The sequence below is a fragment of the Drosophila obscura genome, unplaced genomic scaffold (assembly GCF_018151105.1).
Source record: "Drosophila obscura isolate BZ-5 IFL unplaced genomic scaffold, ASM1815110v1 contig_73, whole genome shotgun sequence".
NCBI lineage: Eukaryota > Metazoa > Arthropoda > Insecta > Diptera > Drosophilidae > Drosophila > Drosophila obscura.
The window spans coordinates 9303153-9317491 of record NW_024542865.1 but is presented as its reverse complement, the minus strand read 5'-3'; the positions used below and the strand labels follow the sequence as shown (position 1 = coordinate 9317491).

At 38.8% G+C, this 14339-nt stretch overlaps 2 protein-coding genes and 1 long non-coding RNA gene across 6 annotated transcripts; 2 read left to right on the top strand and 1 right to left on the bottom strand.

Annotated features, from left to right (window-relative positions):
* Positions 1-20: 20 nt before the first annotated feature.
* LOC111068647 lies at positions 21-2038 on the top strand. 3 transcript variants are annotated; one of them, XR_002607196.2, is made up of 3 exons: positions 21-593; positions 1246-1450; positions 1528-2038. It is a non-coding gene; the product is annotated as an uncharacterized LOC111068647 (long non-coding RNA). The 3 variants fall into 3 exon arrangements; XR_002607195.2 differs by lacking the exon at positions 21-593 and adding an exon at positions 916-1062; XR_002607194.2 differs by lacking the exon at positions 21-593 and adding an exon at positions 916-1086.
* A 2933-nt stretch (positions 2039-4971) lies between these two features.
* Positions 4972-7528, top strand: LOC111068676 (endoplasmic reticulum resident protein 44). The gene is made up of 7 exons (XM_022358334.2): positions 4972-5194; positions 5450-5534; positions 6090-6181; positions 6243-6636; positions 6712-6978; positions 7054-7252; positions 7321-7528. Exons 1-7 carry the CDS (start codon positions 5144-5146, stop codon positions 7466-7468), a joined length of 1236 nt encoding a protein of 411 aa, XP_022214026.1. The 5' UTR covers positions 4972-5143; the 3' UTR covers positions 7469-7528.
* Positions 7529-8640: 1112 nt separating this feature from the next.
* Positions 8641-13766, bottom strand: LOC111068741 (RNA-binding protein cabeza). 2 transcript variants are annotated; one of them, XM_022358430.2, is made up of 7 exons: positions 13650-13765; positions 13476-13583; positions 13318-13402; positions 11410-11444; positions 9885-10030; positions 9318-9757; positions 8641-9254 (listed from the first exon to the last, which is right to left on the bottom strand). In XM_022358430.2, the coding sequence occupies exons 1-7, from the start codon at positions 13654-13656 to the stop codon at positions 8912-8914; spliced, it is 1164 nt and encodes a 387-aa protein (XP_022214122.1). In that variant the 5' UTR covers positions 13657-13765; the 3' UTR covers positions 8641-8911. The 2 variants fall into 2 exon arrangements, with proteins under 2 accessions (XP_022214122.1, XP_022214123.1); XM_022358431.2 differs by lacking the exon at positions 11410-11444 and having other exon boundaries at positions 13650-13766.
* Between the last annotated feature and the right edge of the window lie 573 nt (positions 13767-14339).

Sequence of the window (14339 nt, the reverse complement as noted above, 5' to 3'; positions counted from 1 at the left end):
CTTATTGATCACACGAAAAACGTGATTTAATTAACTGTGAACGCACTTTGTACCAAATCGAATTATCCAGTGTTTGTATACAAAGTCTAAACAAAATGCTTCCATATTTCTGTTTTAATATTTAGACTCTTAATATCGCGGAGAGTTCGACTAAAGCCTAGTAGTCAGTTCCTATAAATGTTTGCTAGCAAAAAGGGCCATAAGTCCAGTACTCAGATCAGCTAAATTTGTTGTCTACAAAAAGTGATATTCAAGCTTTGCTCCGGTTGTCGTAAATTTTTGAGTTTACGATTTTGGAACAATTTGTACGAACTGAAATTGTGTGCGCTCCGGTTTTCGTAACTTTTTGCTATCTCTCAAATTATTTTCCGATATTTATCTTTTAAACAAATTTTCTTTGGTATCGAAATGGAAATATTTTAGTTAAATATGACATAATTTTGGCAATCGCATTATATTATAACAAAAAAATAACAAACTAAAAATGGGTGAATTGAGAAGAGCCGACATATTTATCCCAAGCGATATTGATATCGATATTTTATCGGTTAAATGGGAATTCGCATTTTGTTGTTTATGTTTATTTTGGTGAGGTAAAATTGGGGGACCTGTAGAAATATATTTATTCAAAATATTAGGATACACGAAAATAAATATAAATATAGGCTTAAAACATCAGCAGAGTTGTTTATAATTTGTTACCGCTCATACAAGTTTTTATTTTGAAATCGAGAGCTCATTAGCAACCGGTCTCAATCTTGCGATTTGCGAAAACCTGAGCACGCTTTTTTACGATTTGACTGTCAAGTCGCAACTTTTAGCGATTTGCGAGAACCGGAGCATATCGCGCATATCGAAGCATATCGCTGATAATGACAGAGAAGGGACAGAATTGTGTACTAATTACAGTTATGTTGTGGCCATAAGCATGGGCATGGGTTACGCCTTGATCGATAGACGGCATTTAACGCTCAAGTGGGCTGGGAGCGTCCGCTTTTTAATCGAGTGATTGCATCAGAGAAAAAGTTTTAAGATAAGCGAGGAGCGATGGCTGGGTTAACGGTAACTACAAAGGGGAATGTAAAGGTAGTGTAGTGATGAAAGCATCCACTCGCATACGCCCATGATCAATGAATGAGGAACGTACCTCCCACCCTGTGATATCATTTACCATTCAACATTAGGAAGACTAAAACGCCCATTGCTTATACCATTCTCTTATACTGTGTACTCTCTTTCATTAAGAAACTTCGGCAGCAATGGGACATTTTTTATTTATTTACGAGATGTGCTGCTTCTGATGAAACCGGACACAATTGCCACATGTATACTGTCTTGTGTGTGTCCTGCGTGTCTGACCCCATCTAGGTCAAGTGGGCCTCAAGTCGAGTCCAACATTGTCTAAGGCGGTCGAACTCCAACCGCAGCTCCTATGAACAGACGATAAACAGTAAGTTTACCAATAAATTATGGAATTTCGCTTAATTTAAGTAACTAAAAAGTATACAAAATGTATTCTCTCTGCAGGGATGCAGTATCTTTTCAGGAATTTAAAAGGCTATTAACGATCCTGCGGGACATTGAAATCGAGGTTCAGTGCGACCAAGCTGGGAATGGTGATGTAGATGGAGTCAACAAAACGCTGGACGAGTGTACTAGGTGGTATTACAATGCCTTCTACATGGACGCAAGTGTCCACGAGCGATACCAGTTTAAGCAGAAGCCATGTTCTCAATTAATCAAGGATAAGTTTCTCACTATGCATGATGCAGAAGGGATAACGGGATAGCGTCGGCGGATATCCGCCCACGCTGTACCACTTGAATGAAACATTTCCTACCTTCAGCAAATGCATAAATTTCGATCAGCTAATGTTTGAGCTGGTCCACGAATACAGCAAGAGAGCAGCGAAGAGCCGATATCCTGCAAGACCATAAGAGCTGTATACGCCTGCTCCGTCGTTACTACCACTCCTTCTACATTTCCGCCGAATGGTCAACCAAGGCCAAAAAATAAAATGTTCATAATCATCGTATTTTTATACCCGTACTCAAAAAAGAGTTAAGGGGTATATTAGATTTGTGGTAAAAGTGGATGTGTGTAACGCAGAGAAGGAAACGTTTCCGACCCCATAAAGTATATATATTCTTGATCAGCATCAATAGCCGAGTCGATATAGCCTGTCTGTCTGTCCGTCTGTCTGTCTGTCTGTCTGTCTTCCTTCCGCCCACACAAAGAACGAAAATCTGTGGCAGGCACATTTTTAAAGATACGATAAAACTAAAAACGCAGTATCGTAGGGAATGCCCATATCTACAAGATTGCCGAATCTGATCCTAATCGGATCATAATTATAGCCAGAATGAAGAAATTAATTTTCAGTTGCTTCCCCTGCCCCCTCCTGACAACAACCAAGGTATCGCTCATTAAGATCTATGGAGACACTTTGGAGCTAAAATTCGTTAACCAAACCTAAAATATGGAATGAACAAAAAATACCTTTTTGAAGGCGGCGGGCCCAACTGCCAATTGGGAACAAAGCAAACGAGCAAGGGTTGTACATTTGGTACCTGATCCGGTCTCCATAGATCTTAATGAGCGATACCTTAAACGACGCCAAATTAACGCATTTATACACAAAAAAATAGATAATACAAGATATAATTTTTTTTGACACTTTTCCTGAGTTTTTAAAGTCAAAATTTCGTAAAAAATACCCCACAAAAATCATCATTTTTGCATTTCAATGCTTTATATTTCCCAGACGGTAAGCTGAAATCACAAAGTGTTTGGCATCAACTTCTAGCTGCGTCAATTATCTTTTCAAAATAGCAAAGTTCTTTACAACCAGACGTAAGATACTAGAGTTATGTGAAAAAAACAAGCGTTACCTCTGAAAAAAGCTTTAAAAAAAAATACCAGTTTTCAAAAATTCTTTAAAAAAAAGTTCTGCCATACACAAAAAAATAGATAATACAAGATATAATTTTTTTTCGACTTTTCCTGAGTTTTTAAAGTCAAAATTTCGTAAAAAATACCCCACAAAAATCATCATTTTTGCATTTCAATGCTTTATATTTCCCAGACGGTAAGCTGAAATCACAAAGTGTTTGGCATCAACTTCTAGCTGCGTCAATTATCTTTTCAAAATAGCAAAGTTCTTTACAACCAGACGTAAGATACTAGAGTTATGTGAAAAAAACAAGCGTTACCTCTGAAAAAAGCTTTAAAAAAAAATACCAGTTTTCAAAAATTCTTTAAAAAAAAGTTCTGCCATAAAAAAAAAAAAATATCATCAAACCATTTCTAAGCCCCAAATCTTTAAGAAAAGTTCGTTTTGTTCCTTGAGGAATCGTGTTGACTAGTGTTATTAATTAATTTAATTATTTCACATGAAACATATATATATATATATTTTTGCTCGCACTCTTTCTGCTAAATCCCTTTGTTACAATCTATTTAGAAGAGAAAAATGCAGAGACCGAGGAAAATTTGAATTAACGGTTAATTTATATTTAAATTCACCATTTTTTTGTAATTGAATCGCATTGAATGCAAGCAGGTGGCTGTAACAAGACGTGTAAAAAAAGTTTGGTAAAACAAATTGTAATAACACTTTGGGGTTATTATTAAACAAACTTTTTAAACAAACTTTTTTTTTCAAAATTGCGTACGTTCACGACCGTAGGTATACATTTTTTTAAACTTTTACTTTTGCTTTTTTAACACGAAAATAAATATTCGCACATAATGAAAAACGTAAGAGATATATAAATTAAATTTTCTGGTTATAAATGTTACTACACACAATAAATTTAATATAAAGTTGTTTTCCTAGGAAAAATTAAGTGATTCATGGCAAAATGTGAGGTAATAAAAATAAAAGTTCGCGACCGGTACTTAATTCAATTAAAAAAAACCAATAGAGATAATTTTTTATGTAGAATTTCGATAGAAAGCTACATTAATCCTCTTTAAAAGTGAATTAATTGCTTTATCATATTTATTCCAATTCGCAGATTTTTGCATTTTACTAGACGTCTATTTCGCGTACATTCGCGACCGCATGTTTTTGGCAATTATTATGAAAATTAAAACTCGATGAACCGTATAATTTGCACTAACCATAGAGCTTACAAAACGCTATCAATGGCAAAAACAAAGGTGAAGATAATTTTTGTTTTCAACCGTTTTTGTGCATCAAAAACGTGCGAACATACAATTGCGAACCGCGGAAATGCCCATATTGGAGACGATCCGCCAACAGTTCAAAAATAATTTCGATTACGCAGCGCCGAGGCGAAAAAAAACGAGTCTAGCTGAACCACCTAATTCGGTGGCAGAGACAGCGCCAGTGCTTGAGGGGTAAGTAACTTAAGTTTTTTGGTCCCCGGAGTCTATATTCTTTAGATTAATTATATTTCTTTCCTTCAAAAAACTAAAGATTAACGTAGTTCCCTAGGTGCCCCACAATCTAAAAGACTACATAGCTCGTCATGTTACATGTCCCGAGGGACGTATTGTCAATCGGGGGAGCGACCGAACAAATGCTCTGTTAGATGTTCAGGTTAAATATCACCCGAATATTGCTCCGAGACATTTGATGCAGGCGCCACCTGATCACCATCTATAATAGATTAATTTAGTTAGTAAAATAAATTATGTATGTATGTATACAACAAAAGATTTATATTTACAGGCTTAAAGCATTACAAAGAAGTTTGTAGGTATATTCTTCTAATGCGCTATGGTTCTTTGCAGCAACCCTTGGAAAAAAGAATATTATAGAATTCTTATGAAACCGATAAGAAATTATTTCGAGCACAAACTGTTTTCTGCGGCCTGTAGTACTATTCATGTTCATAAATTCGCTTAGTTCATATTTTAAACTTCGAAATTTTACTTTTCCTCTGAAACGATATATTCTGCAACCATCGATACTATCGATAGTGCCATCGATGGTTTTGCAGCCCTATCAACCAGCCAAATTGTTGAAACTTTTTTTTATTGTACTACGTTTGCAGTGCGACAGCAGGCATATTTCCATTCGAATCCATGCCGAACTGATTCGAATTCAATAACTTGGTGTCCATTTCTGTGTGCAATTCGTCGCAGTCCCTCCACCCACAGCCAGTACCCCAGAATGATTGAAGCAAGAATTCAAAAGCTGGGGCCCAGCATGGCTCTGCTAGCGGTGAGTGTTCTGAGTCGACGTGTTCTAATGCCGAAGAAAACACACTGGCTGGGCGACGACGATGACAGACGGCGGTCGACGGCAGCAGTCGCGCGCTCGGTCACCCGGCTTAGGCATGAAAATAATTCGAAAGATGCTGTCGCCCGCCCGCCGGGCCTGTCAGTCTATCACTTCACGCCCAGACATATCATCCCACCACTACACAGCACTGCAATGCCTGCAAACTAAGTTGCTCGATTCTATGCATAATTTCAGATACTTCATATCCTCCAACATCCAGCGGCCACAGATGCGGCGGGAGCGGTTCCCATGACCAGTGAAAACATTGATATGACATTAGGTAAGGCTCCAAGTGGTGGGTACGGTTCATCCGCTGCGTAGCAAAATGCAGAAAATCAATTAGCCAACATTTTGGTGGGCATTGACGTGTCACAAGTTTCACGCAAAAAGCCATTGGCCCGGTAAATTGGTCTGTTGTTGGCGGGCGTATTGACGCGACCTGCTGCCAACGTGTCTAAAAACAAAAACAACAGGGGCTAAAAATCATAAAGTTTCCACAGAAATTAAGTTGGATATTATAACAATTTGAGTTTTCTCTGTTAATGCGGATACAATATCATCTTGCCTTTTTATATACACACATCTGGTTTCACACTTGTTCCTTTCATATCATAAACACTTGACTGCCACGTGAGTGAGTCATTACTACAATTACTTGGAACATAAGCGTATGGAATAGGGCTAAAATCTTGACAGATTGACTTTCTATAGAGGAGTTGTTTTCTTTATCTTATCTTCCCAGTGAACAACAACCTCAATTCCTCAATTAAGAAGCTGTGTGAATGTTGGTTTAGGGTTTAATGACTAATGTCTATCATTTTGTATCTTTTTGCAGCATCTAATGAATTGGTTTTCCTTAATTTTTATGCCGAATGGTGTCGTTTTAGTAATATCTTAGCCCCCATATTCAGTGAAGCTGCGGACAAGGTAAGCCAAATATATATATCCTCAAAATCCGTTGTCAAGATTAATGTGTATTTGCTTACAGATCAAGGCGGAATTCCCGGATGCTGGTCGTGTGGTGCTCGGCAAAGTGGATTGTGACAAGGAGACGGCCATTGCCTCACGGTTTCATATCAATAAATATCCAACATTGAAAATTGTACGAAATGGACAGCTTAGCAAGCGGGAATATCGCGGCCAGCGTTCGGCGGATGCTTTCTTGGAGTTTGTCAAAAAGCAACTGGAGGATCCCATACAGGAGTTTAAATCGCTGAAGGAACTGGAGAATCTGGACTCTAAGAAACGCCTCATATTGGGCTACTTTGATCGCAGGGATCAGCCGGAATATGATACATTCCGCAAGGTGGCCACAAATTTGAAAGAGGATTGCCAGTTCCATGTGGGGTTCGGTGATGCCTCACAGGCCATGCATCCACCTGGTAAGATAAACGTTAAAATCAACCTTTTCCGATTCATTATTGATCATCGCCTCGCTCTCTGATTTGATTACATAGGAACCCCCATCATTGTGTTTAGACCCGATGTGGCCTTGTCGCATGAGAACGATGAGACCTACACTGGCAGCCTGCAGAATTTCGATGAACTGAAGATATGGATACAGGAAAAGTGTGTGCCGCTGGTTAGGGAAATAACCTTTGAGAATGCCGAGGAGCTTACCGAAGAAGGACTGCCGTTCCTGATACTCTTCCACCGGCCAGACGATCTCAACTCCATCAAGGATTACAAGTCCATTATTGAGCGTCAACTGCTAGATGAGAAACGTACGAAAATGGATACTTTTCGGCCAACGAAAAAACACATTTAATCTAATGTCGATTTATGTTTTTGTTTTACAGAGAATGTCAACTTTTTGACGGCAGATGGCAAAAGATTTGCCCATCCGCTGCATCATTTGGGAAAGTCCGAGGACGATTTGCCATTGATAGCCATCGATTCGTTCAAGCACATGTATCTGTTCCCCCACTTCAGTGATATGTACACGCCGGGCAAGCTTAAGCAATTCCTTCAGGATCTCTACAGCGGGAAGCTGCACAGGTACACAAAACGCAAACACAAACGTTTTGCAAAACTCTTATGTATTTCCCCGTTTGTTTTTTTTACAGGGAGTTTCATTATGGGCCGGATCCCTCAAATAATGATATACATCCTGATCCACATACCGGCAAAGGTACCTCACCGCCCGAATCGAAATTCAAGGAATTGGGCCCATCCAAGCATCGCTATACCTTGCTAGAAAAAGATGAACTGTAATATTAACTAATGTATATTCAACAAATAATATTAAAACAAAAATTTTATAAAAAAAAAAAATTTCCAAGAAAATTGAATTTCTTTTTGCAGCTGTAACCCTGCGACACTCATTTTGTACTTTGGATGAGTAGATCACATTCGTACACCTACAATTTGGAATATACCCTCAAAATCTTTTTTAAATATACAAAAACAGCGATTTGATAACTGCGCATTTTCATAAGATGACTTTTGATTTGTCTCCATACAATGGCTATATTTGAACGAATGTATATACATACATATATGCAGCTAATTCAACTCATAAAAACTTCCCAAATTATCCTTATCCAAAGATAAATCTGTTGTGTTCAAAGGAATAACTCTGAAATCTTGAGTGCACGTGAGCTGCATTCTATTCCAATGCAAATCGCTGCTCTAGATATTTACATATTTGTGTATGTGGGTGCGCACTAAGAAAGGATTTTGACCATATATCATTAAGGCTCCTATCCGAAATGCACAAGAGAATGCTACAAAAGACAAGCTATAGTAATAAATTTAACGAGAAGGAACGTGTGAGTCACTTCAGGGGACGCGACTCTACGTATACCCGTACTCAGTCAGTATATACATTTTTAAGCTTATGATTTTTTGGATTTTAAAATTTAAACAAAAATTTGACATTTTACGGAAGGGGTAACAGTATGATACCACAGCAGTCTGGATACAAAATTTGGTTGCTCTAGCTCTAATAGTCTCTGAGATCTAGGGGCTCATTAAGACAGACAGACAGACAGACGGAAAGACAGACATGGCTATATCGACTCTGCTATTGATGCTGATCATGAATATATATACTTTATGGGGTCGGAAACGTTTCCTTATCTGCGTTACACACATCCACTTTTACCACATACCTCTTAACTCTTGTTGAGTACGGGTAATAAAAACACATGACATGTCATGTGCATGATGTTCTCGAGTTTCGCCCAAATGCTCAAAAACCCGTCTCTTGCCACAAAAGGAACAACTTTTAGGTCGAAATATTTGTGTATAGCCCGCCCCCACCATTGAAATTAATAAAAGATTGAGAGACCTCTTCTATTATATATAATGTATATATATATATATGTATTTACAATTATAAAAATACACACATATATATATGTAAGTTTATACTTGGTTTTTTGTTTTGTTTCAATGTTACAAATAGTGTTTGTTAAATTAGATTACATGTATGTATGTATAGTCTAAGTCAAAACGAGCGATAAAAGAGGGTAGGGTGTTGGTGTGTGTTGTTGTTGTTTTTGGGAGCGAGAAATCAGATAAAATGGTTGACGTGGTTGCACATTTGTATCTTTTGCTTTGACTGTGGTAAACTTTTGATAAGGTTACTTTTCGCTACGATAAATACGTAAATCTGAAAAAATAGGGGTCATAGAGTTACCAAACAACAGGTCGTTAGTATGGTCTGGAGCGCATGCCACCGTCGTTTCGCATAGCACCGCCGCCCTCTCTGCGATTGGCGCCACCGCCACCACCACGTCCTCCGCCACCACGACCACCGCCGCCATCACGGCCATTCTCGTTTGAATAGCGGCCACCGCCGCCGCCAGAGTTGCCCCCACGGTCTCTGTTTTGGTATCCACCGCCGCCGCCGCCAGAGCGATCGCCTCCACGGTCGTTCATGCCACGATCGTTGCGATCCATGCCACCGTAGCCGCCGCCGCCTCCACCACCGCCATATCCGCCGCTGCTGCCACCTGAGCCACCGCCTTCTTCGCCTCCTTTGGGAGTCTTGCAGCTGCAAAAGATCAGAATTGGATGGGCATTCATTTAGAAGGTAAAGATGCGCGCGCGCACTTACCGGTTGCACTCGTTGCGCCAGGCGAAGTTGGTGTTGTTGCAATTGTTGCACTTCCAATCGCCATCACGAGGCTGAACATTGCCGCCAGCGCCTCCACCGCCGCCTCCACCTCCACCACCGCGATCGAAGCGACCACCGCCTCCGCCACCGCCGCCACCACCACCGCCACGATCAAAACGACCACCGCCTCCGCCGCCACCACCACCGCGGGGACGACCGCCGAAACCGCCGCGACCACTGGCACCCTTGTTCCAGGTGCTCTGGCGCTGTGCGAGCGATACTTTGATATTGGCTCCCTTGAAGACACGTCCGTCAAACCATTCGATGGCGGACTGGGCAGCATTGGTGTCATCGTATGTGACGGTGGCTTCACCCTTCGACAGACCGGTGTCCTTGTTCTTGTAGAGCCAAATCTTTGGCTTCATTGTACGCTTATCCTTCTGCAATTTGAAATTAGAACAATTCAAATTTCGATTAGAACTGAGACTAGAACGATGTGGAATGGAACAGTGGAATAGAGAGGCCTATTCGATATCCTTAAAAAAATGCACACTATTTGATACTTGCCTTGATGATGCCAATGGCACCGAAATGCGTCTCAATATCTTGCTCTGTTGTATTTGTATCCATGCCAGAGACAAATATGGTATCGTCCTGGGTAATCATATCGCCACTACCACCGCTGCCGCCGCTACCACCGCCGCCCATGGGTCCTACAAAAATGGCCAAAAAAGTGTTAGAATGCGCTGCACTGAGGGCAATAGACAGCTTATAAAAACAAAGATTATTATTGAATTTTGCGGATTGGTTTCCTTTAACGACTTGGGGGCCCCTCTCCCAAAATACGGTGCGCGCTCTTAATGTACAAATAGTATATGTGTTGGGCATATAATATATAAATGGGCATTTTAACACCGAACTCTGCCGATCAATGGATCGGGGGTAAGAACCATATCGCCCATGCCGAGGCGCACGCGACTAAAAGACTTGCTTAGCAATATAAAAACCAGAATTTGCAGCGGCATTTGTGGGACACCAAAACAGTTTCACAGAGAACCTTTTTTTGTTGTTTTTTTTTTTTTTGTTTCAAAAGAACCTTGAGACAGTGTGAGAGAGGAGAGGGGAAGAGACAAGCGAATGAAAGAGACAGACAGAGAGAACAGTTTAATCTTAGCCTTATTTCTCTCTCTGGCTTCTCCACCAAACGACACAAACACACCACCCACAGGAGAGAGAGAGAGGAGAGAGCCAGGAGCCAGAGAGAGAGCGCCAAAGAGAGAGGAAGTGATTAAGCACTGGCTAAACGAGAAAGCAGCAGTGTTGCCGTGCAAACGCACTTTTACGCTCTGAAAATGGAACATTTTACTATAAATATTTTGCAACAAGAAAGCAATTCGATCCCCATTGCCCATCTCTGTATGTATTTAATTTGCGTAGATGGGCCCATAAATTGCACTGCAATTGGAAAAAAAAACACCAAATATATGAGAATTTAACAACACCACATGGCACATAGCAAAAAGGCCATCTGCTGACTCGTTTAAGCGCAGTGCCTTTTCGTCACCACCAAGCAACCACTTCTTCAGTATCAAACCAACAAACAACCAACCAAACAACCTTGCTTGCATATTTTTAAATATACCGATAGATAGTGCTTTACATTAAAACCACAACAATATAGTACACACACGACAGATACAACACAATTTTATGTGATAAAGCAGTATAGCTAGATTTCTGCAAGACTCTTCTGGACACCTCTTAGAAACCCCTAGAGTACCTCGCGGTATTGTAACAACACTTTTTTGAGTCCGTCCTTAACAATATATAATACCACCACGAAATTCGCTTTAGATATACACACTCTATCCTAAATATCCTAATAGAACGATGGAAAATAACGACCAAAGAATGCCGCCTTTTGCTTTGCTTTGCTTTCTTTTCTTTTCTTTAGCCTTGCTTTTCTTTCCTTTCGATTTGGAATTTGAGATTTTTGATTTGAGGATCCTTGTTTTGTTTTTAAGTTCAATATGTAGAAAAATATTGTTATACATTACTCGATAGTATTGCAGTCTATTTGCATTATTTTTACCTTTGCTGTAGCTGTCCTTGTTGGCGCCTCCATTTCTAAAAAAGGATATTGAATGAACTTATTTAATGTTTGAATTTCGATTTGTTTTGGGGTTTTGTAAGGCATCAAATACATATTTGTTTTTTGTTTGTTTTTTGCTGCTTGTTTCAATATATTGTGCCAACAATTTGGATAGGTATCCACCAGATTAGATCGCATCCAATCCACAGATCGATTTAAATTAAAAAAAATACCGGCAACGAACCGAACCGGAGAATCGAATCGCTGATCACAAATGCTCTGGTGGACACCGCAACCTATTGGTTTTTTTCACTCTACATAATAATCATAAGACTTACATATATATATATATACCTAATTAAATGTAATCTAGACAAAAGACATCACAATACAAATGCTTATTCTATAATAATAATATATGTATATAATTTGTATTATTCTATTGGGTATCACTTGCAATAATTATCTTAAGATTAAAAAACTGAATGACTTTGAATTTCCCGCTTTAACGTAGTATTTACCCGGATTTTAATCGGGTTTACAATACCAAATTTGTCACCCACCTTTACCCCTGTTCCACTCGACAGCCTTGGTACCTAGTTACCCATTATTCTACAAAACTCTTAATTCTGAAGGGGTAGTCTCAAGCATGGGTGGAGAGGTGTGGGTATATTCAAGAGTTCTACTTATCTTAACTTAAGCTCTAAGGTTAGTCACAACACATGTTCAGTTTCAAACGAACATTATCCTTTTGCGACTCTTTTTGCATCCCTTTTTCCGATTACATTTAACACACAAATCTCCTTTATATTGCTTGGGTCTTTCTTTTGTTATTGTTTATACTCGTAAATGTGCTTTGGTGTTATTTTGCGTCGCCTGTAGATCAAAATTCAATTACTGATTGAGGGGGCGCGAATGTGTGTGGAGTGTTTGATGTCGTAGCCCAAACATATCCCATCCTATGCATTATGCATAACTCGGGTTATGGCATGTTTTTCGTAGAAGTATTTTGATATTTCACGAAGCTTTTTTTTTGTTCCAGGGTAGGGCCAGGCCACCCGTTTATTCGATGCTTCGTTTAATATTTATGTAAATGTTTAGGCAGTGGATATAATTGCGTGTTTGTGTGAGTAAAACAAGACTATATCACATACATAGATACAATACATATTTGCAACTACCTTTGGACCCTTATTTTTACCACATTTAACTTTACCAAATCGATTTCATTGTACATTTAACTCTAGTTTCTGTTTTCATTTTTCAAATTTGCAAATTTTGCACAGCTTTTGGGTGTGGTGAATGCATTGAAAATAAATTGTTTTATCATGTCTCTCAGGCATCTCTTGTATCAAAATTATTTATATTGTACATACAAAAATATATGCCACGAATTGATAAGAAACAACGGGGGTTTATCTGCAGTATCCTATCTATACATACATATTTTGCAAATACCAAAATGCATTATTTTTTTTGCGTGCGCGTGTTTGTTTTGTTTTTATAGATTTCCACCAAAGGGCGAAGCAACAAATCGAATAAAGTGTCGCTTTCTCCTTGAAAATTTCTTTTTATTTCTAGCAGGTTGCTTAATTTTTTTCTCTTTGCTGTATTTTCCGGGTTTTTTGAATTTTCGTTTCCTCAAAACAAAAAGAATCATTTTCAATGCACATGTATGCTCTCATGCACACATACATACACACATATCGATTGCTTTTTCACGCGTCTTAAATTTTTTTTTTCTAGTTTATATTTTTGCAGGCCCGTATATTTCGTCGATGGAATGGTTTCATGGAATTTGTTGTGCACATTCTTATAACAAAAAAAAAAAAAATCATGGTAACCTCAGTGGAAAAACTGTACCCCCGGTCCCGATTTGAGCATAACAAATGTATTTTAATAACATACCCATATGAACTGCCGCCTCGTTTGTCGGACCATGAGCCGCCGCCGCCGCCATCACTGCCAGAACCACGAATACCGGAATCGTAATCTAGAGAGATGATATTGAAGCTGATCAGTTTTTGTTTTTACCAGAGCATTTAGCATGTTAAACAATTGCTTACCTCCACCGCCGCGTTGGGTTGGAGGTGGCTGATTGTAGCTGGACTGCATATTTGGTGGAGGGACATTAAAATTATTAAAGCCCTGGCCGCCGCCGCCATAACCTCCACCTAAAGTACACATATTTTAGTGTTTTTCATCCTTAACTATATATCTTGATGGTATGGTGTACTTACGATCCATCACAAATAACGTGTGTAAATATTTTTTTCAACAACAGAATTTCAGGAGCAAATTACTCCCAACACGGATATATTCGGACGCTATGTGCATAAAATTTGACAAATTCTTTTGTCAAAATGGCGGAGAATAGGGATGATAGATATTTGACATATCAATATATCGATATATATTTTGTTGGTGGATAATCTATTTGCATAGTCATTTGGAACAAGCTGTCAATATTTTTCTGCTGTTTCACGTCGTTAAAACAGATATAACAGATAGTCTACTTATTGATGCTCACAGTAGCTAAGACAAATATCGGTATTTTTGTGCGATAGGCCGTACTTATATTTTATGTTGTGTTTCATATGACAATTCGATAGTTTTGAAATTTTATACATTCATTTATAATTATGCTTTGAATGGAACCGAATAATCTTAGCGTTTCTGCTAAGTGCAGATGTTTCAGTTTATTGCTTCTGTTTTATTGTTACACCGTATTGCACTATTTTCATAAAACTATTGTGAGCATTGCAGTGTGCTGTCGTGATATCGTTTGCTTGATATAATATCATGTAATAATTAATTCTACTACTATATATGTAAGTGCAAACGATAATATGCAATAATAAATACATAGACGATATCGTGATTTCTTTAATTATCAACTTCGTTTTCCAACACAGAGGCAAGAAGCAACC

Bases quoted from the DNA above. Each gene is read 5' to 3' on its own strand.
- LOC111068741 (XM_022358430.2), bottom strand. The intron at 13,403-13,475 runs GTAAGCAATTGT...TCATCTCTCTAG, and splicing joins AACCCAACGCGGCGGTGGAG to ATTACGATTCCGGTATTCGT. The intron at 9,758-9,884 runs GCAAGTATCAAA...TTCAAATTGCAG, and splicing joins GTGCCATTGGCATCATCAAG to AAGGATAAGCGTACAATGAA.
- LOC111068676 (XM_022358334.2), top strand. From the start codon at position 5,144: ATGATTGAAGCAAGAATTCAAAAGCTGGGGCCCAGCATGGCTCTGCTA. The intron at 5,535-6,089 runs GTAAGGCTCCAA...ATCTTTTTGCAG, and splicing joins AAACATTGATATGACATTAG to CATCTAATGAATTGGTTTTC. The intron at 6,979-7,053 runs GTACGAAAATGG...TTTGTTTTACAG, and splicing joins TCAACTGCTAGATGAGAAAC to AGAATGTCAACTTTTTGACG.